This window comes from Oncorhynchus mykiss, chromosome 4, assembly GCF_057628025.1.
Source record: "Oncorhynchus mykiss isolate SJ-2025 chromosome 4, ASM5762802v1, whole genome shotgun sequence".
NCBI classification, from domain to species: domain Eukaryota; kingdom Metazoa; phylum Chordata; class Actinopteri; order Salmoniformes; family Salmonidae; genus Oncorhynchus; species Oncorhynchus mykiss.
This window is the reverse complement of record NC_143025.1, coordinates 33,364,605-33,392,276: the sequence shown is the minus strand read 5'-3', so window position 1 is coordinate 33,392,276 and position 27,672 is coordinate 33,364,605. Positions and strand designations below refer to the sequence as shown.

Sequence of the window (27,672 nt, the reverse complement as noted above, 5' to 3'; positions counted from 1 at the left end):
CTTCTCTTGTGTGCATCCCAAATGGCACCCTACTCCTATATAGTGCGGGCTCTGGTCAAAAGTCGTGCACTATATAGGGATAGGGTGCCATTGGGGATGGCGTCTCAGAGGGAGCCATTAGCAGGTCAACAGTGTAGTGAATGTCTCCTCATCAGACATATAACAGCTGACAACAGCCATGAAGCCCAGCCCACAGCCTACAGTACAGTACTAGGCTAGCCGACCTTATTCTGTAGTGTAACTAATGTTGTTAGATCTGACATGGGGCCCTGTGCCTGCTTTCCCAATGTCAAGGGGAGGGATAGGACTCCTCCCTGGTGACAGTTTTACTGTTCAGGGATATTTTAATGTACACTCATAAGATTTACAGTATCATATACAGTGGGGAGAACAAGTATTTGATACACTGACGATTTTGCAGGGTTTCCTACTTACAACGCATGTAGAGGTCTTTTTTTTATTTTTATCATAGGTACACTTCAACTGTGAGAGACGGAATCTAAAACAAAAATCCAGAAAATCACTTTGTATGATTTTTAAGTAATTAATTTGCATTTTATTGCATGACAATGGACATTAGACCGGTGGAAATGTGTCCTTTGGTCTGGAGTCCAAATTGTAGATTTTTGGTTCCAAACGCCGTGTGAGACTCGATGTGAGTGTACGGATGATCTCGGCATGTGTATTTCCCACAGTAATGCATGAAGGAGGTGGTGTGATGGTGTGGGGGTGCTTTGCTGGTGACACTGTCGGTGATTTATTTAGAATTCAAGGCACACATAACCAGCATGGCTACCACAGCATTCTGCAGTGATACGCCATCCCATCTGGTTTGGGCTTAGTGGGCAAAGGGTGGCTATTTGAAGAATCTGAAATATAAAATATATTTTGATTTGTTAAACCCTTTTTTGATTACTACATGATTCCATATGTGTTATTTCATAGTTTACTGAGATTATGAGCACTCCCTTTAAGAGTGTGCTCCTAATCTCAGCTCGTTACCTGTATAAAAGACACCTAGGAGCCAGAAATCTTTCTGATTGAGAGGGGGTCAAATACTTATTTCCCTCATTAAATTGCAAATCCATTTATAACATTTTTGACATGCGTTTTTTCTGGATTTTTGTTGTTGTCATTCTGTCTCTCAATGTTCAAATAAACCTACCATTACAATTACAGACTGGTCATTTCTTTGTCAGTGGGCAAACGTACAAAATCAGCAGGGGATCAAATACTTTCCCCCTCACTGTAGATGACATTCTCTTTATGGCCTGGCAAGTTATGCATATACTGTAGACACGTGAAACCTATGAGTCATATCTAAGTCCTATTCCGGCACATTCACGGTGAGGTGAATGTACCAGATTATCTGTCTGTCTGTGAAGAGCCACTCTGGTCCTTAGCCATGGCAAAGTAAGGTTAGCGTTGAGTTGTGTGTTTGAGTGACATCCTTGGGTCCTCTGGCTGTGAGCAGAATGAGCTGCCTGTTACACCCCATCTGTAAGGCCAGCTCCTCTCCTCAGGTTCAGGTTGGCTCCACGGGGATGCCTCGTTAACATGCCGCCATGATGGAACTCAAACACTGACCGGTCTGGACAAAGAGACGGGACGAGCTGCTGAGAGAATGGACGAATCCCCAATCCTCTCACACTCAGTCAGTGTTTCACTCTGCATCCCTGGCCCGTAGCTCTGCTCACATCAACTGCAGTACACGTGTCAGAGTCTGACAGTCTGACCTGCAGAAGAAGACTGCAGTATAAATGCAATATCTGCATGTCACAGCACCTTCCTCAACCCATAGTAACCAGATCAGAACCACACTTATACTCTCACTGGCGGTATTTTTTACAGTCTGGAGGACTGTATGTGTACTGTATGTGAAGCCTGAGCTAGTGAGACAGAGTGCCAAGTTCAGCTTGCGCACCACCGGCCACATTTGAGTAAACCCTCTTGTAGAGTTGGAGAGGAGCTGGTGTTGTGTGGTGGGTATGCAGAGTAACAGAATGAACAGTAATGGTTTTTAGATCTTACCACCTCAGACCCTGAGGGTCTAGCCACACAGCCAGACCTCCTCTACGCTGTTCCCCCATTAGATTGACTATATCCTGGGGCTAATGGGGCCCTGAATCAACTGAATCTGCCCTGAATCAGCGCTGCAAGGCTTTGTTTCCTGGTCCCTGGTTCTAGGGTCCACAGATGGACACATGGGCCCTGGAACCGCTACAGTTCAGCCCTGCTCTGCTCTGCCTGGTGAGCACACTGTTGCTGTTGGCCCGCTGGACCCTCCTGCCTGCAGCGTTTTCAAATCCTTGGCCTCAAATTCAGACATTCTGTTGTAAAACATGCTACGCAGCACTCCCTGTCAATCAGAAGTACTGAGTAATGAAAAAACATGAAGTCGGACATGAGATGAGGGATGGACACAGCAAATCAAGCCAATGTAATTTCACCGGGAGACAATCAGGATCTGTAGGAGGGCACATTTCCAGAGAGGTGTCTTTAATTAAAGTTGGCTCTATTGCTGCGTCTCAAATGGTAGCCTATTCCCTATGTTGTGCACTACTTTTGACCAGGGCCCATAGAGGATAGAGTGCCATTTGAGACACAGCCCCTATGTTTTAAAGGGTTATCGTGCCTTGTTTGACTAGTTTGATCTGAAACACATCTCTGTTCTCTCTCGCCTTTTGATGGACCAACACTGTAAAGTTTAGCTGTTGGAATTTGTTGCTCTTTCTGTGTTTGCCAAGTCTCTATCCTTTTCTCTCGTTTCTTCTTTTATTGCATTATTTGGATTTGGTGTGATTCTTTCTTTCTCTCTTTTCTCTCTCTCTCTCTCTCTCTCTCTCTCTCTCCTTTTGGTGTCTTTCTCTACTTTTCTCTCTCTCTCTCGCTCCCTCTTTCGTTCTCTGTGCTCGTTAAATGGAACCATGGCCAGCCCAATATTGTTTTTTCTTCAGAGACAGATCTACAGGAACGTTCTGCCGTGGTGCAGAGACAGATGGTGTTGTTTTCTACACAACACCTCTCCCTGCCAGTTCTCACTCACTCTCACTCACTCACTCACTCACACACACACACACACACACACACACACACACACACACACACACACACACACACACACACACACACACACACACACACACACACACACACACACACACACACACACACACACACACACACACACACACACACGCCAGCAACTTGATTAGCTCTCTGGAGCCTATATAGAGAGAGCAGATCAAATCACCCACAAAAAAGCATTTATCACATTCATAACATCACTGCATTAGAGCACGCTTCTATTATCTCACATCTTCTCTCTGTCCCTGAGGCCTCCCTCCCTGTCTCCCACTGTTTGGAACACCTCGTCTTCTCCAGACAGACATGGTGTTTTCTCCGGTTGTACTCTGGGTGTTGCTTCGTGTTGCTTAGCGAGAGAGTTGGAGGATTGCAACACTCTGATAATTGATCTAATTTGGCACGGCGTCTCTTCTCTCCCCTCACCCGACCAGCACATATGGCAATAATATGTAGACGTTCACACACACACACACAGGCAGAGAGGCCAGGAAACCAACCACAGGCATATGCTTTTAAAAAGCCACGGACCGTAAAGGGTACTGGGCAGCAGGCACATGTTATTGTTGGGTTTTATACTTGGGGAGGGAAGGAAGGGACCAATCTTACAGTGAGGAGGCTTCGCTCTCTATGGCTGTTAGGAACTGTAGACTTTGGAACATTTTAGACTAATGCCGACAAATTATGGCAGCAGCTATCTCTTTTGAAAAGTCAGGCGTAATATTTCATTGTATCCCACTGCATGTTCAGTGCAATCTGCTGAGCAGTTGAGGCTGGCTGACGTCAAAGCTGATGTTGCTTTTCAACAGACATGAAGTGGAGAGCAGCAGACACCCTTCTCATTGTCTTACACCCATGGAAAGAAGTTAGGCTAGTCCGCTAGCCCCAGGTTAGTATTTTTCAGAGCAGGCTTTAAGAAAATTTGCCAAACTAGAGGTCCATCCCTGGTTCCACCCAAGCACCCCCTCTTCTTTGACTGCCCAAGAACACCTCATTGGAGATTAGCTCTATTAGTTCCTTGCCCAGTTAGGTAGAATGAGGTAAACTCTTGGCTTTGCAAAGTTCCATGGCTATTGAGTGCAAACCTGAGCTGATTCCAGACAGACAGACAGAAAGAGGCCAAACAGACATTCAGCTCCCCTGCTTGGTTGCGTTCGGTATGAGGTCATACAGTGAAATGAGCCCAGGACTAATCTAGGTTGTCTGTCTGTCTGGTTCTGTTTGTGAGAAGAGGATGGATAAACAACATAAATGTATGTGTTCAGGGATTGGGCCCTCTCTCTCTGCACGTTCAGTCCTGTTTCCAGACAGGTCCTCCTCTTCTCTTCTCAGGGAGAAATGGCTGATACGCTCAAGGCAATGAGTAGTGTACGTGTTATGAGAGTAGGGACTATAAAACCGACAAAAATGACTGTACTGTGTATTGTATGAATATTTTTCTCCCAATTGTTTCATTGAGTTAATCATTCCTTTGTGACAGTTATTGATGTCTATGGTTGTATAACTACTTTGACGTCTACACTCTTAGAAAAAAAGGTGCTATAGAACCTAGAACCTCTAGAACCTTAAAGGATTCTGTCCGTCTGCATAGGGGAACCCTTTGAATAATCCTTTTTGGTTGCAGATAGAGCCCTTTTTTGCTTCCAGGTTAAACCCTTTTTTTTGGTTCCACATAGAACCCGTTCTACAGAGGATTCTACATTGAGCCAAAAATGGTTCTACCTGCAACCAAAAAGGATTCTCCTATGGGGACAGCCGAATAACCCATTTGGAACCCTTTTATCTAAGAGTGTATGCATGCAACACTACTTTGATGTCTTTGCATGTAGCACTACTTTGTAGTATTGTTAATACTCTGGGAGCCAAACAATGAACAATACCTTAACTTGGAAATGGCATAGATTTCAAGTCTTTTGCAAGTCCTGGCTTCACACTTTATTTGTTCTTGTAAAAGTAGATGCTAATTTCTTATTTTTCCCAATTTTCAAGTCTTTGATAAAAACATTGCTTATGATTGCAGATAATCCTTAATGAATCTTAAATAATGACGAGTGAGAAAGTTAGAGGTACTAAACTCCTAGGTATAACATTGGATGGTCAATTATCATGGTGAACTCATATTGACTAAGTTGTTGTGAAGATGGGGAGAGGTATGTCCCATCTTGATTACTGTCCGGTAATATGGTCAAATTAAGCAACGAAAGACCTAGCAAATCTGCAGCTGGTTGAAAACAGAGCAGCACGAACAGACCCCTTGACATTTTTTCCACATTTTGTTACGTTACAGCCTTATTCTAAAATGTATTCAATTGTTTTTTTTTCTTCATCAATTTACACACAATACCCCATAATGACAAAGCAAAAACAGGGTTTTTAGAAATGTTTGCTAATTTATATATATAAAAAAACTGAAATATTACATTTACATAAGTATTCAGACAATTTACTCAGTACTTTGTTGAAGCACCTTTGGCAGTGATTACAGCATAGAGTCTTCTTGGGTATGTCGCTACAAGCTTGGCGCACCTGTATTTGGGGAGTTTCTCCCATTCTTCTCTGCAGATCCTCTCAAGCGCTGTCAGGTTGGATGGGGAGTGTTGCTGCACAGCTATTTCCAGGTCAATACAGAGATGTTCGATCGGGTTCAAGTCTGGGCTCTGGCTCGGCCACTCATGGACATTCAGAGACTTGTCCCAAAGCCACTCCTGCATTGTCTTGGTTGTGTGCTAAGGGTCGTTGTCCTGTTGGAAAGTGAACCTTCACCCCAGTCTGGGGTCCTGGGTGCTCTGGAGGAGGTTTTTATCAAGGATCTCTCTGTACTTTGCTCCGTTCATCTTTGCCTCGGTCCTGACTAGCCTCCCAGTCCCTGCCGCTGAAAAACATCCTCACAGCATGATGCTGCCACCACCGTGCTTCCCCGTAGGGATGTTGCCAGGTTTCCTCCAGACGTGACGCTTAGCATTCAGGCCAAATAGTTCAGTCTTGGTTTCAGCAGACCAGAGAATTTTGTTTCTCATGGTCTGAGAGTCTTTAGGTGCCTTTTAACTCCAAGCGGGCTGTCATGTGCCTATTACTGAGGAATGGCTTCCGTCTGTCCACTCTACTATAAAGGCCTGATTGGTGGAGTGCTGCAGAGATGGTTGTCCTTCTGGAAGGTTCTCCCATCTCCACAGAGGAACTCTAGAGCTCTGTCATAGTGACCATCTAGTTCTTTGTCACCCTTCTCCCCGATTGTTCAGTTGGCCTGGCAACCAGCTCTAGGAAGAGTCTTGGTGGTCCCAAACTTCTTCCATTTTTATATATATATTTTTTTTTTCACCTTTATTTAACGAGGTAGGCAAGTTGAGAACAAGTTCTCATTTACAGTTGCGACCTGGCCAAGATAAATCAAAGCAGTTCGACACATACAACGACACAGAGTTACACATGGAGTAAAACAAACATACAGTCAAGAATACAGTAGAAACAAGTCTATATGCGATGTGAGCAAATGAGGTGAGATAAGGGAGGTAAAGGCAAAAAAAGGCCATGGTGGCAAAGTAAATACAATATAGCAAGTAAAACACTGGAATGGTAGATTTGTAGTGGAAGAATGTGCAAAGTAGAAATAAAAATAATGGGGTGCAAAGGAGCAAAATAAATAAATAAATTAAATACAGTAGGGAAAGAGGTAGTTGTTGAAGAATGATGGAGGCCACTGTGTTCTTGGGGACCTTCAATGCTGCAGACATTTTTTGGTACCCTTCCCCAGATCTGTGCCTCGACACAATCCTGTCTCGGAGTTCTAAGGACAATTCCTTTGACCTCATGGCTTGGTTTTTACTCTGACATGCACTGTCAGCTGTGAGACCTTATATAGACAGGTGTGTGCCTTTCCAAATCATGTCCAATCAATTGAATTTACCACAGGTGGATTCAAATCAAGTTGTCAAAACATCTCAAGGATGATCAATCAACAGGAAGCACCTGAGCTCAATTTCGAGTCTCATAGCAAAGGGCCTGAATACTTATGTAAATCAAGTATGTCTTTTTTATTTTTAATAAATGTGCAAACATTTCTAGAAACCCGTTTTTGCATTGTCATTTTTGGTTATTGTGTGTAGATTGCTGAAGAAAATGTTTTATTTAATCAATTTTAGAATAAGGCTGTAACGTAACAAAATGTGGCAAAATGGGTCTGAATACTTTCCGAATGCACTGTACAATGTTTTTTTTTTTTAACACGTTCTTCTAAACAAGCTTTCTCTCTCTTTCTCTCTCTCAGCTAACGGAGTAAGGATCTCGGGTTGGTTTAGATAGAGTGAGCAGGTTTGTTGAGTCCCAGTGTCTCTCGGAGTCTCTTCTTTCATATTACCATTTTAAATCACCCTCGAACGGCCTGGAGCCAATTTGGTTTTTCAGGCTTCCACCTCTAATTCTTTCAGACTAATTACAGACGTATTGCCGCAATTAAATTGATGAACTCTGCTGAGCTTGGCAAGGTTTCCCAAAGTAAACCCCAACCCTTTCCTCCGACATCTCTTCCTCTCCTTGTTTCAGCACTCGTCCACGGCTCTATATCACTTTTGATTGCTGAGGTGAGGCAGTCAGGCGGAGGCACGGCACTCCGTCTTTCTCCACTAAAGTTTTCCTTTCCTTCCTGCCGTAGTCGTAGTAAACGTTATCACTCAAAATAAATAGCTACGTTGCGGTGAATTCTTCGACAGTATCTGTCTCCCTGGTCTTGGCATTCATCATCTGTGGTGACAATGCCAGGAACGTAGAAAGGAGCGGCCAGGAGTCAGGCAGATGTTGCACATGGTGCTGGCTGGGCCGTGTGTGTGTGACGTGTGTTTGTGTGTGTGCTGGAGGGAAATGGAGAACCTCTCTGTCTGGAGTTCCAAATACCCAATTTTCAAACAAACAAGCAAACACCATGATCTGAAATAATGTGTTTTGTTTTCCTCTTCCCCCTCTTTGGAAAACTTCAAAATTATGGGTAATGCAACAAACTGGGAACGATCCTAAGTGTTATGAGTTAATGTTTTAATTGGGCCTGCCAGGCAGCATGGTCAACTGCCCTCCCCATGTTAGATAGGAGGCCGTGGGAATAAGAAAAACATCATGATAAATATAATGAGGTAGGTTATCTAGACCAGACCGTGTGTTAGGGCTGCCTGGCTGGCCTGGGATACTCAGCTCTGCTCACAGTTGTAGTACAGTCAGTCGTTTTTTTTTCAGCACATGTGAATGTTTATCTCTATGAAGTGAAGCATATGGGTTGAGGTCCGTTAAGGGCCAAAGGGGTGGTCTCACTCTCTCGCTCTCTCTCTTCTGCGCACTCACACGCATGCATGCACACACGCCAAGCTCAGCCAAGTTTCTCTCTTTCCCTCCATCCCTCCCTGCCAGAAGACAAATCAGCACTTCATTGTGGTCTCAGGGCTCCGCACACATTTTACGCTCATTTTTTGTCCCTCTGCGTATCACAGCTGGGTTTTGTGGTCTCGCAGCCTTTTGCCTACCTAGGCTTAGGCTACGTCCCCCTGTATCACACCTGGATGCAATTTATCCCGCTCTCATAAGGCAAAATGATTAACTTTTAGATTATAATGCTAACTCCAAACAAACTGCATTGCTAAAAGTAGTCTATTTCTTTGTGCCTCGGATTTATTTATTTGTGTGTGTGTGTGTGTGTGTGTGTGTGTGTGTGTGTGTGAGCACGCATACACAGACACGTGTGTCTTTCAGTTGTGTTTCCTACGACAAAGACAAAGTAGCGTGAACATATGCCATCATATGTGTGTTCGTGTGTCTGCTGGCTACGTTCATGACAGGCAGCGACCATACCTCTCCAGCTGCATGCAGCCATTTTGAGAAAATACTGCACAATAGTGATGACGCACAATAACATTACGTAATCAGTAGATACACAATAAGATGCATGGTAAGGAGACCATGTGTAAAAATACGGAGCGCACATTGCGAGAGGCCTTGAAATAACGATCGCGGATGGAGTGTCAAAGATGTCTTTTGGCAAAGTTCAGATGGAAGGTTTGAATTTGCAAAAGTCTTCTCTTTGCCCTTTTTCTGTTTGCCTCGAGGCAGGCCTTGACTTTTATTGTCTTGAATTTAGTCTTTCCCCATAAAGTGGATGAGCATGTCAATAGAGCATTGGATTTTATGGGCATATATATCTTTATCAACAAAGAAGTCCTTGTGAGTGGAAGTCTTGAAAACTAACTTCATGAGCCCAATAGAGAAAGCACAGCTTCTTAACAGTAAATCACGTCACAGGTCTGATCCACAACTTTTTTTTTTTAGCTTTACCATTTTATATTCTCAGTAACTCTATACATGTATTTCCTTCAGTATCTGCAATAGAGACAGATGAAAGTAATCCAGAGTTATCTGATGTAAATTGGAATCTAAAAAAATAAAAATCATACCCACTGATATTAAAGGTAGATTCAGCGATATGACGTAGGTGCAGAAAGTGAGCCGCATAGTGCTCATCTCAATATCTGTCATTTCGCTGAGTCGACCATTAAATCCATGCTTATTGTTCTCTAGAACTACAAATCCTGTAAATCCCCACTCCGTATTATTGTTCCTATGGTCTCTCTCTGAGTTACTGACACACCAGGTGCATAATGCTAGCGCTAGTCTCTTAGGACAAGTTTACCAAACGCAGATTAAGCCTAGTCCTAGACTAAAATTACTTCTAGATTCTCCATTGATCTTCTTCTTTAGTCCAGGACTAGGCTTAATATGTGGCTAGGAAACCAGCCCATAGTGTCGTACAGAAACCTACTGTATCACAGTCATTCTGTGGAACCCCTGTCTCCAGCTCTTTTCCTCACAGGCAAAGTGATGTCCCTCTGTGGCTCCTATAGCCCTGAGAAATGGCTGTAGGCTGTTATAACTATGCGTCTTAGTACACCCAATGCCATAGCAGTCTACAGACATGTCTTAGGGGCTATGTCTCCTGATGTACAGTGTCTATCTGTAACATCATTGTGTCTCTCCACCCTCCAGGTATCAGAGAGCTCAGATGTCCACTTCTCTGTGTCTCTCTGACTGACTGTCGTTGTGGTATCTCTCCTTCCTCCAGGTATCTGAGGGATCTGATGTCTACTTCCTTCCAGGGAACTTCTCCCTCCACTGTCAGGTTCAGAACGAGGTGCTTCCCCATGGCAACGAGCACCTCCTCAGCTGGGCCACCAAGAAGTACAGAGCCGTCACCTCCTTCTCTGAACTCAAGATCGCCCTGGACATCTACATTAAAGTGGGAGAAGGTGTGTTTTACTTTCAGAGGGAAGTTAGAAATATTTCTGTAAAGGACGCTCTTAGAGGAAGGTGCTACCTATAACCATACAGGGTTCTTTGGCTGCCCCTTCTGTAGGATAACTATTGGTTCCAAGTGGAAGCCTACATCAAAGTGGGAGAAGGTGTGTTTCACTCTGAGAGGCAGGTTAGAAACATTGCCTCAGTCCTAAGGTAGTGCCACATTTCCGTTTCGAATGCCTAGGGAGACGTTTACACCTACCTTCACTAACAGTATATTTTCTCTGCCTCGTGACAGGCCTTTTCTTCCCCACTAAACGTTAATCAAGTGGTTCCCACGCAGTAATTGCCTCTCAATGGAGGCCATTGATAGTCCTGGGACTTACTGGACCCAAGAGAAATAAAACAATCCCAGAGAAGCAGAGCTAACACTCTTTCTGTGTCTCAGTTCCACTGGTCAGCTTTCAGTTCCATTTAAAAAGCAAATAGACTTGGCCGGGAGGAAAGGACCTTTTCTTTCTTTTGTAATCTGGCTGTTTGCTTTCCTTGCTTGTCACTTTTCTTCATTGACTGTGAGCCCAGAGTCAGTGGAGTGAGGAGGAAGTGACTGATGGAAATGCAGAGCAGGTTTGTGAGAGGGTCTGTGTCTTCGTAGTAGGTTTGTAAGAAGGGTGTGTGTCTTTGTAGTAGGTTTGTGAGAAGAATCGCTGCTCTGATTGCTAGCTGTAAAATGGCGCCGGAGCAGGAGTTTTTTGTTAGTTTATCTGCGTTGTTTGTAACTTATTTTTTTAAACTATTTTTGTACATAATGTTGCCACTACTCTCTCTTTTGACCGAAAATAATTTCTAGACATCAGGACTGTGATTACTCACCATGGGCTACCAGAATCCTTTTATTATTTTATGACTCTTGACGAGCCCGGGGCGGGGCGGAGGATATACGGCTCCCTCGGGAACAGGCCCTGACTCCAGTGATCTGTGTGAAGAGGAGGTGGAGAAAGAGAGGCCGGAGGGCGGGCTGCCTTCTGTGGAATAGGCGGCGATTGAATAAATCCCCACTCCCCTCAATTCTGCTAGCAAACATGCAATCTTTGGACAATAAAATAGACAAGTAATTGGGAAGATTAAACTACCAGCCGGACATTACAAACTGTAACATCCTATGCTTCATGGCTGAACGACGACAATATCAACATACAGCTGGCTGGTTATACGATGTATCGGCAGGATAGAACAGCGGCGTCTGGTAAGACAAGGGGCGGCGGTCTATGTATTTTTGTAAACAACAGCTGGTTTACGATATCTAAGGAAGTCCCGAGCCATTGCTCACCTGAGGTAGAGTTTCTCATGATAAGTAGCAAACCACATTACCTACCGAGAGAGTTCTCATCTATATTCTTTGTACAGAGGCTGGCACTAAGACAGCATTGAATGAGCTGTATTCCGCCAAAAGCAAACAAGATAACGCTCACCCAGAGGCCGTGCTTGTAGTAGCCGGGGACTTTAATGCAGGGAAACTTACATCAGTTTTACCTAATTTCTATCAACATGTTAAATGTGCAACCAGAGGGAAAAAACTCTGGACCACCTATACTCTATACTCTACAGATGCATACAAAGCTGTCCCTTGCCCCCCATTTGGCAAATCTGACCATAATTATGTCCTCCTGATTCCTGCTTACAAGCAAAAATTAAAGCAGGATGCACCAGTGACTAGATCAATTAAAAAGTGGTCAGATGAAGCAGATGCTAAACTACAGGACTGTTTTACTAGCACAGACTGGAATATGTTCCGGGATTCCTCCAATGTCATTGAGGAGTACACCACATCTGTCATTGGCTTCATCAATAAGTGTGTCGATGACGTCGTACCCACAATGACCGTACGTACATACCCCAACCAGAAACCATGGTTTACAGGCAGCTACCGCATTGAGCTAAAGGCTAGAGCTGCCGCTTTCAAGGAGCAGGACTCGAACCAGGAAGCTTATAAGAAATCCCGCTATGCCCTCCGATGAACCATCAAACAGGCAAAGCGTCAATACAGGACTAAAATCGAGTCTTACTACACCGCCTCTGACGCTCGTCGGATGTGGCAGGGCCTGCAAACCATTGCAGACTACAAAGGGAAACAGAGCCAAGAGCTGCCCAGTGACATGAGCCTACCGGATGAGATAAACTACTTCTATGCTTGCTTCGAGGCAAATAACACTGAAACATGCATGAGAGCACCAGCCTGTACCGGAAGAGTGTGATCACTCTCTCCGCAGCTTTTGTGACTAAGACCTTTAGACAGGTTCACAAGATTCACAAGGCCGCAGGGCCAGACGGATTACCAGGACGTGTACTGTGAGCATGCTCTGACCAACTAGCAAGTGTCTTCACTGACATTTTCAACCTGTCTGAGTCTGTAATACCAACATGTTTTAAGCAGACCGAGCACACCCCGATCCTCATTGACGGGGCTGCAGTGGAGCAGGTTGAGAGCTTCAAGTTCCTTGGTGTCCACATCACCAACAAACTAACATGGTCCATGCACACCATGACAGTTGGGAAGAGGGCACGACAAAACCTATTCCCCCTCAGGAGACTGAAAAGATTTGGCATGGGTCCTTAGATCCTCAAAAGGTTCTACAGCTTCACCATCAAGAGCATGGTTGCATCACTGCATCACTGGTTGCATCACTGCCTGGTATGGCAACTGCTCGACCTCCGACCGCAAGGCACTACAGAGGGTAGTGCGAACGGCCCAGTACATCACTGGGGCCAAGCTTCCTGCCATCCAGGACTTCTATACCAGGCGGTGTCAGAGGAAGGCCCTGAAAATTGTCAAAGACCCCAGCCACCCTAGTCATAGACTGTTCTCTCTGCTACCACACGGCAAGCGGGACCGGAGCACCAAGTCTAGGTCCTACACCACTGCCACTCTCTGTTGTCATCTATGCATAGTCACTTTAATTAACTCTACCTACGTGGACATACTACCTCAACTAACCGGTGCCCCCACACACTGACTCTGTACCGGCACAGAGTTTTTTACTGGGACTGTTTCAAGTCTCCAAGCAGTTTTGGTCCAACACAAAAGGAGGGATCCATTTATGGTATTCTTTCCTTCTTAAAACTAGAATCCTTAGTTGCTATATCCATTTTTGGAATTATAAATAAAAAAATATATATATACCCATTGATTCTTGAAGACTATAACTTATAAATGCCTCATGAGCTTAGTTAAACTTTCATACCCCATCAGAACCCAAAATATGAGCTTGTTTTACTCTGTTTGTAAACAATGTAAATATAAGCAAACACTTCATAGCCTCGAAACATGTTTAAAATGATACTTTTGATATCACGGATGGTCAGTCCATCCATAGGTCTGTCTATGAATTTGAGCGTGGTTACATTTCCCCGGGCCCATCCCTCCGCTTTTTAACTAAACAGGGATGGAGAATCGCTTTGTTATTGTTTCTACTAAAGATTCTAGCTTTAACCCCTTGAGCTACCAATAAACAAGATAATAAGGGCCTTGTTCCTTAACTTGTCTGTAAGAAGACCACTTCTGAGAAGCAGAGTTTGTAGTAAACCTAACTGGAAGGCATTAATGGGTATAGAAAATGTCAACTGTTCCTTGACAACTGTGAGCTGTGAGTGGAGACAAACTGTCAGAGGTGTCTCCTCTCCAACGGGCAGTGGAGTTACTGTAGCAGGGACTAAGGCTGTTTGAAGTTGAGGGCTTTCCTCCACGGATGTGTGTGATTGATCCATTGAAGCCATGCTTCACTCTTTCCTTCACTTCATCACTCCCCACTGGTCCTTTGTAAACCGAACCGACAGCACGTCCAACTTCATCCTACGTCAACATCCAGATAGATAGGGCACCTCATTTTTAACGACTATCTTTCAACTGCATGACAGTATCACTGTGACTGCCAGGAGTAGTCCTGGCTCCATTACACATTACAGCCGGGGTATGTACTGTTCTCTCCATGTAATCAATCACTTTGGAGGAAAACAGAGAGTGTGTGGTTGCTTAGCCTTGAAGCAGTCATCTATTCAGCCACTCTCTCTGTCATTAGACACTGTGGCTTGGCGAAGGCCCAACGTGCCATGTTTACCTCAGTCCGCCCCCCCCATCTCTCTCTGGTACTTTTTCATGAGGCTGGACAGATTTCCGCTTTGTGTCCTACCAGGTACTTAAAACAAGCAAGAGGGGGGCACGAGTGGGTCTAGGGAGGAAGATTCCAACCTCTTTAGTTTATATTGTCCAAGACCTTGTTTGCCAAATAAGGAAGCATCTGGGCTTAACTTTTCATGTTTTGTAAAAGACTGAGAAGAGGATCGCATGCCCGGACAGTTGGATGGAGAATAATAACATTTGAGTAAATAAATGGTAGTAATTTAGAATGGTGGGAAACCTGACAGGAATGACCGATTGGACGTGTTTATGACGGCTATTGTTCAACATGTCTTTTCATTTTCCCAGAAACATGAATCATAGTGTTCAATGCAAAAGCTGTCTGTATGTCCCTGTCTTTTACCAGCAACCCCAAAGTGTTCCGATATCTCAAAACGTTGGCTGAACAGTAATGTAAATACCTCACCCATTTCCTCATGAGGATTAATCCTGAAAGAAAATGAAAAACTTGCACACTGCACTTGCCAGTATCACTTCAGTATATTAAGTGTACGTATTAACCTTGACTGCCTCCACCGGAACTTCTTGCTCGTGAGGATTAATCAAGTTTAATCACATCACCTCCAGTGTTCGAATTATACCTTGAGTCATAGTCTCGTCTCATCTCATCTAACCACCCTCTTCTTTCGTCTTCCAGACCCAGTGTTCTCAGATACCTGTAAGATTGACAACAAGTTCCTGTCTCTGAACTACCTAGCTGGCTACGTGGAGCCCCAGCCCTCTAAAGGCTGTGTCCTGTCTGGACCAGACCAGGACCAAGAGGTCCACATCATTGAGCTGCAAGCACCCAACTCCAGCAGGTCAGTACTGTAAACCAATACAACCATAACACAACCAGAACTCCAGTAGGTCAGTACTGTAGCCCACCACCAGAACCAAAACATAGTCCAACCCAAATAAAGTGCACATTTATCCAGTTTAGGCTGGCTTCCTGGACACAGATTAAGCCTAGTTCTGGACCAAAGAACACTTTCAATGGAGATTCTCTATTGAACATGCTTTTAGTCCAGCAGTGGGCTTAATCTGTCTCTGGTAAACTGGCCCTTTATGTCAATATGCTACACATTATGTCAATCACACTAACTCTAAATATAAACCTTAGTAATCTCAGTGTAATTTCCCTATTACAAGAGGTCAGGATGGTTTCTCTCTTCAGGATGGTTTCTCTCTAGTCTCACTGGTAGTCTGTGTTGGATATCAAGGAAGAGTAGGATAATATTGACCTTTTGAGGTTTATCTCAGACTCAAAGTCTGAGGGTGCCTCCCAAATGGCATCCTATTGCCAAGGGCACTACTTTTGACCAGAGGTCCATGGACCGTGGACTGATGAACATAAAGGCTTTTAAATATGCTTTTGTAACCCTTTCCAGCTTTATGCAAGTCAACAATTCTTAATCTTAGGTATTCTGAGATCTCTTTTGTTCGAGGCATGGTTCACATCAGGCAATGCTTCTTGTGAATAGAAAACCCACATTTTGTGAGTGTTTTTTATAGGGCAAGGCAGCTCTAACCAACATCTCCAATCTCGTCTCATTGATTGGAACCCAGGTTAGCTGACTCCTGACTCCAATTAGCTTTTGGAGAAGTCATTCGCCTAGGGGTTCACATACTTTTGCCATCCTACACTGTGAATGTTTTAGTGAAGTATTCAATATAGACAAGATAAATACAATCATTTGTGTGTTATTAGTTTAAACACACTATGTTTGTCTAATTTGATGACCAATTTATGCAGAAATCCAGGTAATTCCAAAGGTTTCACATACTTTTTCTTGCCACTAAGTATTCAGACCCTTTACTCAGTACTTTGTTGAAGCATCTTTGTCAGCAATTACAGCCTCGAGTCTTCTTGGGTATGACGCTACAAGCTTGGCACACCTGTATTTGGGGAGTTTCTCTCATTCTTCTCTGCAGATCCTCTCAAGCTCTGTCAGGTTGGATGGGAAGCGTTGATGCACAGCTATTTTCAGGTCTCTCCAGAAATGTTAGAACAGGCTCTGGCTGGGCCACACAAGGACATTCAGAGACTTGTCCCAAAGCCACTCCTGCCATGTCTTGGCTTTGTGCTTAGGGTCGTTGTCCTGTTGGAAGGTGAACCTTCACCCCAGTCTGAGATCCTGAGTGCTCTGGAGCAGGTTTTCATCTAGGATCTCTCTGTACCTTTCTCCGTTCATCTTTCCCTCGATCCTGGCACCTCTCCCAGTCCCTATCGCTGACAAACATCTCTACAGTATGATGCTGCTACCACCATGCTTCACAGTAGGGATGGTACCAGGTTTGCTCCAGATGTGACGTTTGGCATTCAGACCAAAAATTTCAATCTTAGTTTCATCAGACCAGAGAATCTTGTTTCTCATGGTCTGAGAGTCCTTTAGGTGCCATTTGGAAAACACCAAGCGGGCGGTCATGTGCCTTTTACTGAGGAGTGGCTTCCGTCTGGCCACTCTACCATAAAGGCCTGATTGGTGGAGTGCTGCAGAGATGGTTATCTTTCTGGAAGGTTCTCACATCTTCACAGAGGAACTCTAGAGTTCTGTCAGAGTGACCATCGGATTCTTGGTCACCTCCCTGAACAAGGCCCTTCTCCCCCGATTGATGCTTTTGGCCTGGTGGCCAGCTCTAGGAAGAGTCATGGTGGTTCTAAACTTCTTCCATGTAAGAATGATGGAGGCCACTGTATTCTTGGGGACCTTAAATCCTGCAAACATTTTTTTGGTACGCTTCCCCAGTACTGTGCCATGACACAATCCTGTCTCAGAGCTTCATGGACAATTCCTTTGTTCTGATGGCTTGGTTTTTGCTCTGACATGCACTGTCAACTGTGGGACCTTATATAGACAGGTGTGTGCCTTTCCAAATCATGTCCAATCTATTGAATTTACCACAGGTGGACTCCAATCCAGTTGTACAATCATCTCAAGGATGATCAATGGAAACAGGATGCACCTGAGCTCAATTTCGAGTCTCATAGCAAAGGGCCTGAATACTCTACTAAATGATTCTTAAAACCTGTTTTCGCTTTATCATTATGGGTTATTGTGTGTAGATCGATAAGGAAAATGTTTTATTTAAGCCATTTTTTAATTAGACTAACGTAACAAAATGAGGAAAAAGTAAAGGGGTCTGAATACTTTCCGAATGCACTGTATATAGTGTAGGTTGGCAACCATTTGGGACGCAACTTCTCGTGGACTGTAGTCTGTATTTCCAGTCTGCCGGGTGATGGCCTCACTCTCCCAGCGGTGTGATTACTCTGTATATGCATTAAGAGCCCAGAAATACAGGGAATATGGCAATCATGATGTATTTCACCATACGGCTGCTATGTGGTCTGGTCTGCTACGCACATGTCTTCCTTTTTCTGGGAAGACTTCCAGTTTCTTAATCAGTTGGCCAGACAGAGGGAAGGCATGTAAATACTGAGTATTTTGGGTCTTCCAAAACTCTTATGGCTCTCTCCTGGCTGGCTTTCTTTTCCCTTCTCTCTCTCTGTCTCTCTATTTCCCTCCCTGAGCAGTGCGTTCCAGGTGGATGTGATTGTGGACCTGAGACCACTGGAGGCAGATGTTCCATTGAAACGTAAGGTCGTGCTGCTGCTGAAGTGTGAGAAGTCTGTCAACTGGGTCGTCAAGGCTCACAGCGTCATCGGCAAACTGGACGTGGTGGTACGTAACGCTGAATCTGAACGCTACGGAGAAATATTTTGTTTCTAAATAAAAAAAATACTTATATTTTCAGTAACAGCTTGAGAAAGTGGGAAATGCAAACTGGACTTGGGTGGTGCATGACTCAAAACGTCGCTCTGAACGTAACAAAAACAGCCCTTCTATTCATGGAGTGCATCTCCTTCACTCGGTCGCTTCATGCCATTTGTTATGTACTTTCTCAAGCTGTTCTCTGCCATAGTGGTGCCCGAAAGTCTAGTTGTGCCCAGTCATTCTGAACGGGGGCTATTGACTGTTACGTCTAAATGTCACCCGTAGTGGCCTGGAAATACGATCAGTCTGACGACATCACAGTGATGAACAAAAGGTTTTTCTACTAATGATTTGCCTCCTTTTGAAATGTTTTTGTATTTCCCAGCCACTGTAATGCCATTGTGCTAAAATCTTCATCAGCTCCAATTGACAAGGCTCAGTTGGGCGTCAGTCCTAAAGCGAATGTTCACAGCAATAGTGACAAAACGTGCAGCTCATGAATAATAGGAAGGTGCTGCTTTGACCGAAATAAACCATTTTTCAGTAGTTGCACTTTATTTAATGGCCAACTCCAGAGTCCCAAGACTCCATTCCACAGGTTTCTAGCAAACCAAGTGACAAGACTGCTATTGAGCGTTTTCTTTTCTATTGAGTAGTTCAACTTTCAGATGTTAACTGCCAAGGACTGGTAATGGCTGGAGTGGAATCAGTCGAATGGATTCAAGTACATCAAACACATGGTTTCCACGTGTTTGATGCCATTCCGTCAGCTCCGTTCCAGACATTATTATGAGCCGTCCTCCCCTCAGCAGCCTCCACTGATCACAATGGCACGAATGGTATTTGGGGAGGCAGGCAGAGGATCCATGTCACAACACATGACTAGACAAGCACAGCGGACAGACGGGCATGTCACCACTTTTCGACTGCTGACCGATACATTTGTCACAATCCGAGGAGTGTTGAAGTGGCACCTGGTTTCAGCCTGCCTGCAGGGGAGGGAGCGAGGGATGGAGGGATAAAGAGATGAACTGTGAAAAATCATGCTGACAGCTCCAAGGGTTGTCATCGTATTGAATGAGGAGGGGAGAGGGGGAAGAGAGGAGGAGGGGAGGCGATACTATATATTTTCATAGGCCATGTTCACACAAACTGTATTTTCATTGTGCTCACAGCCTCACACAGCCTGACCTGTTTGCCTTCCATCATAATGTGAATGATGAGCGTTGCTGGCTTCAGGCCCTGTTTGTATCCTAAATAGCACCCTAATTCCCCATCTATGTGGATAGCATTGCAAAAACAGTGACGACACGATCACTGCCCAAATACTGTGTAGTACCTCAGTGACTGGCTATCTGTCTGTAGAATTGAAATATTGTGTCATACTTGTTAACATTGACACCCACAAACACTGTGGTCGTGTATACACTTTCAAAAAAAGAATTAAATCTGTTCTAGTCATTGAAAAGCATACACTAATTTACACAGTTTACACCTAAGGACGATTTATTTGGTTTTAAGTTAACAGTAGGACATTATCCAATGACCATATTTGCTCTGGCATTGCATGTTTACCTCCCACTTACATCAGTCTAGACATGCATGTTAAAAAATTAAATAGACCATTTGCTAATATCCAAAGTCATAATGAGAGCTGGCTCCTTACACCTTTAGCACATAGCCATTAGATACCTAGTAGATATGAAAGGTGTTTTGCCTATTAATTTATAACAAAGTGACATTGACACAATTTATCCCAAACCAACCTGGCCTGACCTTCGCTCTATCTTCTCTACAAGTCTCTCCAATGGTCCCTATGCTATGCTGACTGCTGACCTCAGTGGAGGTGTGTTGTCTTATGGGCTCTAGATACCTGCTTCTCTGGATTGGTTCCACACTCTGTAACAGTGATCCTCATGCAGGCAGACTGTGTGTGTGTGTGTGCCTCTGCCAGTCCATGACTTTGCACTTCTCCCAGTCAGCCAGCTCAGTTCAGTTCGCATCCCAAATGGCATCCTATTCCTTATGCAGTGCACTACTTTTGACCAGTGCACTACTTTTGGTCAAAAGTAGTGCACTAAATAGGGAATAGGGTTCCATTTGGGATGCGGACTGAACAGCCCCATTCACTGCCTGCCTGCCAGCCTGGCTGTTTGTACAGCTGCCCTTTAGGCTGTCACTGAATCAATCAGACCAGCAGAGCAGGGCTACGGTTGGCTACAGTAGTGGGCTACGCTAAGAGAAACATTAGGGGGAGTAGGGGACTGGAAACTGGGAACACATGTCAGCGATGTGCTGTGCTGCTGACCTATAGTTTACTGTACTGCGAAAGTACTAGCCTGGTCCCATATCTGTTGGCATGACATGACATTTGGCATGAATGACCATAGGATTTGGCAAGACAGCACAAAGATCTGGGACCAGGCTAGGAAATTACAGGCAAGGGCTAGACACAGAGTACAGTACTGAACTCAGAACAGCATAAATCATTGGGAAGAGTTCAGTTATGATGGGTCAGATTTGTTTTTCACTTCTGGTTTTGATTTCTGAGTTTAGAACCCATTAATCAATCTAGGACCAAAGTAAACTGAAACTGCCCAGTATCATAGCAAGGGTTTCATTGACAAAATGCTTACTTAATGCTGTGTGTGTGCATGTGAGTGTGATCGTGAGTGTGCTTGCCTGCAAGCCTCCTTTTGCATGTGTGTCCCAGTATAAATATCTGTCTTTGGGAACCAGCCACTGTGTCAGAGTGAATATCTCAAAACAGAGAATGTCAGCTATGTATGTGATATGATAGCCTCGTAAAATCAAAGTATTGCTAGCTACTGTCAGAGGATTGGCCACAGCTCTGCTCCTGCTCCAGAGGACAGAGGGGATCTGCATCCCAAATGGCGCCCTACTACTTATATACTGCACTACTTCTCATCAGAGACCCATGAGCCTTGAGGGAAAGTAGGTCACTAAATAGGGAATAGGATGCCACTTTGGACAGAGTGGATCTGTGGGAAATGTCTTTGGGAAAGGATTAGCCCTCCTCACATTATACAGCATGGAACACTGGGGAACTAATGAGGAATTCTGGTAGAAATCTGACACATTAGACTTAGTCCCACCATTGATCAGGCTTTTGGTGTGTGCGCGTGCGTGTGCATGTGTGTGTGTACGTGACCCTTCACCACTGCTACATTGGTCAGGGCCTTTCCATGCCGAGACCTAAAATGTCTCTTTTGACTTTGATTCTTTCAAGATATGAGAGTAAAATTAATATTCTCACACTTTCATTGTGGGTTGTGGTCACGTCGGCTTTTGAAGCTCTATAGTGAAGTTTTACCATTTCATACAGTCAGACAAAGGAAATGAAACCAACATAGACCTAGAGATTACTGGTAAATGCTGCTAACTAGAAAAGAAGAAAGCACCCACTTTGGTTTGTATAAGACTGATGACGGCAAGGGCCTCCCGAGTGACGCAGCGGTCTAAGGCACTGCATTGCTGTGCTGAGGCGTCACTACAGACTCTGGTTCGATCCAATGCTGTGTCACAGCCGGCTGTGACCGAGAGACCCATGAGGCGGTGGACAATTGTCCCTGCGTTGTCCGGGTTAGGGGAGGGTTTGGCCGGCCGTCCTTGTCTCATCTTGCTCTAGCGACTCCTTGTGGCGTATCGGGCACATGCAAGCAGACTTCGGTCGTCAGTTGGACAGTGTTTCCTCCGACACGTTGGTGCGGCTGGCTTCCAGGTTTACCGAGCACTGTGTCAAGAAGCAGTACGGCTTGGCAGGGTCGTGTTTCGGAGGACCGATGACTCTCGACCTTCACCTCTCCCGAATCCGTAGGGGAGACTGTAACTACCAATTGGATACCACGGAATTGGGGAGAAAAAGGGGTAAAAGTAAAATGAAAAATATACATTAAAAAAGACTGATGACAGCAGGTAGATTACCAGTTAATAGCATTGGGCCAATAACCAAAAGGTCGCTGGTTTGAATCCCCGAGCCGACCAGGTGAAAAATCTGCCGACGTGCCCAGATTTGTTTTTCACTTCTGGTTTTGATTTCTGAGTTTAGAACCCATTAATCAATCTAGGACCAAAGTAAACTGAAACTGCCCAGTATTATAGCAAGGGTTTCATTGACAAAATGCTTACTTAATGCTGTGTTTGTGCATGTGAGTGTGATCCCCGTGCAAGGCACTTAACGCTGTGTTTGCTAAATGACTAAAATGATCATGACAAAGAGTGTGCTGCCATGTAAGATATGGTTGTGATGTTCTGTTTCTCAGAAGAAGAATTCATAGCAGTTTTTTCTTTGTTGATGACTGATTAAAAACTCATTGAATAAAATCAATTGCTGGTAGTTTTGCCTCTACCAATATTTCCTCTACCAATATTTCCTCTACCAATATTTCCATACAGTATAGGCTACTAAGCCTGTTAATTCCTATTTTTTCCCCCAAAAGACGTCAGATACCATCAGTCTGAGCCCCAACACAGAGAGGCTGATGGAGGTGTCTAAGACCCCCAAGCACCACCTCCCATCTGGCTCTCAGGCCCTGATCAAGTGGGCAGAGGAGCATAGCTATGGACCGGTCACCTCCTACACCCACACCCCTGTGGCTAACACCTTCAACCTGAGGCTCAGGGAGCCAGGTAAGACACGCCAGGCCATTTACATTAGACTCAGAATTGTGTTCCAGTACTTGACTGTAATTAAACTACTACGGTAGATCATGTACAGTGGGGAAAAAAAGTATTTAGTCAGCCACCAATTGTGCAAGTTCTCCCACTTAAAAAGATGAGAGGCCTGTAATTTTCATCATAGGTACACTTCAACTATGACAGACAAAATGAGAGAAAAAAAATCATTGTAGGATTTTTAATGAATTTATTTGCAAATTATGGTGGAAAATAAGTATTTGGTCACCTACAAACAAGCAAGATTTCTGGCTCTCACAGACCTGTAACTTCTTCTTTAAGAGGGTCCTCTGTCCTCCACTCGTTACCTGTATTAATGGCACCTGTTTGAACTTGTTATCAGTATAAAAGACACCTGTCCACAACCTCAAACAGTCACACTCCAAACTCCACTATGGCCAAGACCAAAGAGCTGTCAAAGGACACCAGAAACAAAATTGCAGACCTGCACCAGGTTGGGAAGTGTGAATCTGCAGCTTGGTTTGACGAAATCAACTGTGGGAGCAATTATTAGGAAATGGAAGACATGCAAGACCACTGATAATCTCCCTCGATTTGGGGCTCCACGCAAGATCTCACCCCGTGGGGTCAAAATTATCACAAGAACGGTGAGCAAAAATCCCAGAACCACACGGGGGGACCTAGTGAATGACCTGCAGAGAGCTGGGACCAAAGTAACAAAGCCTACCATCAGCAAGGGCATTGAAGATGAAACATGGCTGGGTCTTTCAGCATGACAATGATCCCAAACACACTGCCCGGGCAATGAAGGAGTGGCTTCGTAAGAAGCATTTCAAGGTCCGGGAGTGGCCTAGCCAGTCTCCAGATCTCAACCCCATAGAAAATCTTTGGAGGGAGTTGAAAGTCTGTGTTGCCCAGCAACAGCCCGAAAACATCACTGCTCTAGAGGAGATCTGCATGGAGGAATGTGCTTGAGCATCAGTGTGTGAAAATCTTGTGAAGACTTACAGAAAACGTTTGACCTCTGTCATTGCCAACAAAGGCTATGTAACAAAGTATTGAGATAAACTTTTGTTATTGACCAAATACTTATTTTCCACCATCATTTGCAAATAGATTCATTAAAAATCCTACAATGTGATTTTCTGTTGTTTTTTTTCTCATTTTGTCTGTCATAGTTGAAGTGTACCTATGATGAAAGTTACAGGCCTCTCTCATCTTTTTAAGTGGGAGAACTTGCACAATTGGTGGCTGACTAAATACTTTTTTGCACCACTGCATGACAAACAGACCTAGGTCTAGTCAATGAAATAAAGATATCTACAATGTAAATAAATTAGCTATGCTTTGATTTATACACATTTTTCATGAGCATACATCGTTAGAAATGTATTTAACTGTTAAATAATGAATGTCTACCACAGACCATCACAGTTGAACTGTTCTTAAAAAGACAATATCAACAAAACTTGGGCCAGTTTCTGCGCCGTGTAATTTCCATGGCTCTAAAACCACCAGATTGCACTTTAACAGAGGCCTCTCTCTCTCTGTCTCGGTCTCTCTGTTTCTGTCTCTCTCGCTCTCTCTCTCTCTCTCTCTTTCTCGCTATTTCTCTCTCTGTCTCTCTCTCTCTCTCTCGCTCGCTCTTGCTCTCTCTCACTCTCGCTCTGTCTCGCTCTCCCTACTTTCTTTCTTTCTTTCTCTCGCTCTCTCCCTCCTTCTTTCTCTGTCCCTCTGAGTGTGTGCATGCATGGTGTAGGTGTCTGAGTGTACGCACGTGTATGTGCGTTTGTGTGTGTGTGTCTGACTAAAGTTGACTGTAATTAAACTAATACGGTAGATCATGTATGACAAACATACCTAGGTTTAGTCAATTCAATAAAGATATCTACGATGTAAATAAATGAGCTATGCTTTGATTTATAGGCATTTTTCATGAGCATACATTGTTATAATGTATTTAACTGTTAAATAATGAATGTCTACCACAGACCATCACAGTTTAACTGTTCTTTATGAAGACAATATCGCCAAATCTTGGGCCAGTTTCTGCTCCGTGTAATTTCCATGGCTCTAAAACCACCAGATGACACTTTAACAGAGGCCTCTGTCTCTCTCTCTCTGTCTGTCTGTCTGTCTGTCTGTCTGTCTGTCTGTCTGTCTGTCTGTCTGTCTGTCTGTCTGTCCCTTCTTTCCAGTCTGTGAGTGCACTCACGTATTTGTGTGTGTGTTCTGTGACTTCCAGATGTGTTAGATCCCCTGGAGTCCATGTTCCTTCCAGACCTGTCTATCCCATGGGACACCAACCCCCTCCTGTCTGGTGGTCCGGGGGGTGCTGCCTCGCGCTCCGGTGGCCTGCCCTTCCCCTTCCCCCCACCCAAGGAGCATGGCCTGCCCTACCTGTCCCTGGAGGACCGTTCCTGGCTGGGAGGGGAGCAGGGTGGAGAGCCTGAGGAGCAGCAGGGGACCCTCAGTGTGGGGCTCAGTGTTCAGTGTGAGGAGAACAGGATGGTGGTCAGCATCGACAGAGAGAGTCTAGAGGTGAGTGGATGGATAGTGTACTGTAGTAGACAGCCAACTGGTTTATCAATAAGACTAATTGTGTCTGCAATAGAAGACAGACTTGGTTTATCTCTGAGTCTTCCTCTTTACGTAATAGTGACTGGTATGGAGTTGAATTAATTGTGTGTATTTTCAACGTGTGTGTGTGTGTGTGTGTGTGTGTGTGTGTGTGTGTGTGTGCGCGCGCTACTGTGTTGTGCTATTATGTGTGTGCATGTGTGCCCTACAGTGAAGCAGGCAGAACACAACAGACCACATCACAGTGTATTAAAAGACACACACTGCAATTAGGGATAGTTATGGTTAGAGTTGGACCATCCTGTGGTTTTTATGTCTTCCGGGAACTTAATATCACACCGAGAAGTAGTCTGTGCTGTATAGTGGCATAGTGACGTCTAATGCCAATGAAGTATAGTGCCACATTGTGTCTCAGTAACCTCTTCTGACAGTATTGAGATGATTTGTTGATCATGATTTTTTGGCTCTTTCCTCAGGCCAGTGGTTATGGTAATGCAAACCTGACTCTTCAAGACCCAGAATGCAAAGCAACGGTTAACTCCACCCACTACACCCTAGAGACGCCATTGGAGGGCTGTCAGACAGCCAAGTACCCCATGCACCCCAGCTCTATGGTCCTCTACATCAACTCAGTGAGTACCACACACAATGGCTACAGCATCTACAAAAACGAATCGAGGGCCAGTTTTCCAGACGCTAGTCTTGCATTACCATACTCCCAAGTCTTGTGAAGCCTGAACATTTAAGCAACCTGGACCCAAATAAGCCTACTCCTGGACTGAAAACTAAGGTTCAATGGAATATCTCCATTTAAAATAGTTTTTAGTCCAGAATTAGGATAAATCTGGGTCTGGGAAACCAGCCCTATGAGTGCTGTATCCCCCAACACTAGCCTTTTACTCAGTTATCTCTGTTGGAACGCATGGGAGAAGCACCCAGGGAAAAATTTAAGACAACACTATGAAAATGTTATGAGGTTCAGTATTACCGTCAAACCCTTTCTGAGCCGAGTTTATCATTAACATGGAATGCAACATGTGCTTTCACTAACAAGCAACGATAAATCACTTCTCCGCAGATCTATTGAATCATTTTCGTAGCAAATTTAGTACAAGTTACAAAACACATTTGTGTCCAAATACAGATTAGAAATAACAGGCACACACCCAAAGTTCTCAGACCCCTATGGTCAAAACAAATGAATCTTAATTTACCTGTTTCTCAATATATCAAAGCCCCATATCCTTGTATGGTCCTTGTTTGTCCCATTCATCGATAAGGTGTTTTAATTACTTATCTACACACCAGCCAGAATAAATGAAATGGCAATGATAATAATTCACCTAATTTAGCCCGTGTCCTCCACCCCTAACTCACCTTTGACCCTGTAAACGTCTGAAGTACACAGCAGGCTTCCCTTGTTTCTTTAAACTGACAAAATGAGAAATATGCTTCACGGGGTCTGCCTGAGAGAGCTCTGGACTGTTGAAATCTCTGGACGTTCCCACGTTTTTAATTCCAGCTCATCTGTTGCAGAGTGTTTTGGCAGCTAGATTCAGATCAGAGCCCTGTCACTGGTGTCCTGGGCCCTTGAATGAAGCAACACCATTCACACACAGACAATTATTAGAAAATAGTTTGGCGCCGATCACTGGGAAAGTGTCCTGGGGTGTGTCTCTTATGGCTCCCTATTCCCTATATAGTGCACTGCTTTATACCAGAGCCCTGACAAAGTTAGTGTTCTCTAAAGGGAATAGCTAGGGTGCCATTTGGGACGCATGCTGTATCTGAACTGTGTTCACTGATGTGTTCAACTCCGCTGTGGTTGACATCCAGATCTTGATAAGTCCTGCTGAGCCTAAGGATGGGAGTGGTGGCCCCCCAGATGACGAGGATCTAGAGTCCGGAGACGTGACCTTCCCTGGGGAGGCAGATGAGCTGGAGAGGCTGGAGAGGGCTGCTTTCCTGGGGCACACCACGGATCCTGATCACAGATCCTCCATTCCGGTAAGACATCTATAATATGTTTCGATTCTATATGACTCACTCTCTCTCAGGACCAGAACACAGGTCATCCATTCTGGTAAGACATTTAGCTAAATGACTCTCTCAATTATGATGTTTTTTTTTTTAACATTAGGTCTCCCTCGAAAAAGAGGTTGGTTTTTAACCTCAAGGGAGTTTATTCTGGTT

At 44.3% G+C, this 27,672-nt stretch overlaps 1 protein-coding gene across 1 annotated transcript in view; it reads left to right on the top strand.

The window, feature by feature from the left end:
* Nucleotides 1-27,672, top strand: part of LOC110521712 (transforming growth factor beta receptor type 3) — a 135,526-nt gene that overhangs the window by 74,473 nt on the left and 33,381 nt on the right. The window contains exons 5-11 of the mRNA XM_090231878.1: nucleotides 10,178-10,361; nucleotides 15,183-15,345; nucleotides 18,063-18,210; nucleotides 22,704-22,893; nucleotides 25,145-25,440; nucleotides 25,956-26,111; nucleotides 27,316-27,486. Of these exons, the coding sequence (XP_090088004.1) occupies nucleotides 10,178-10,361; nucleotides 15,183-15,345; nucleotides 18,063-18,210; nucleotides 22,704-22,893; nucleotides 25,145-25,440; nucleotides 25,956-26,111; nucleotides 27,316-27,486 (1,308 nt within the window). The remainder of the gene's footprint in view (nucleotides 1-10,177; nucleotides 10,362-15,182; nucleotides 15,346-18,062; nucleotides 18,211-22,703; nucleotides 22,894-25,144; nucleotides 25,441-25,955; nucleotides 26,112-27,315; nucleotides 27,487-27,672) is intronic.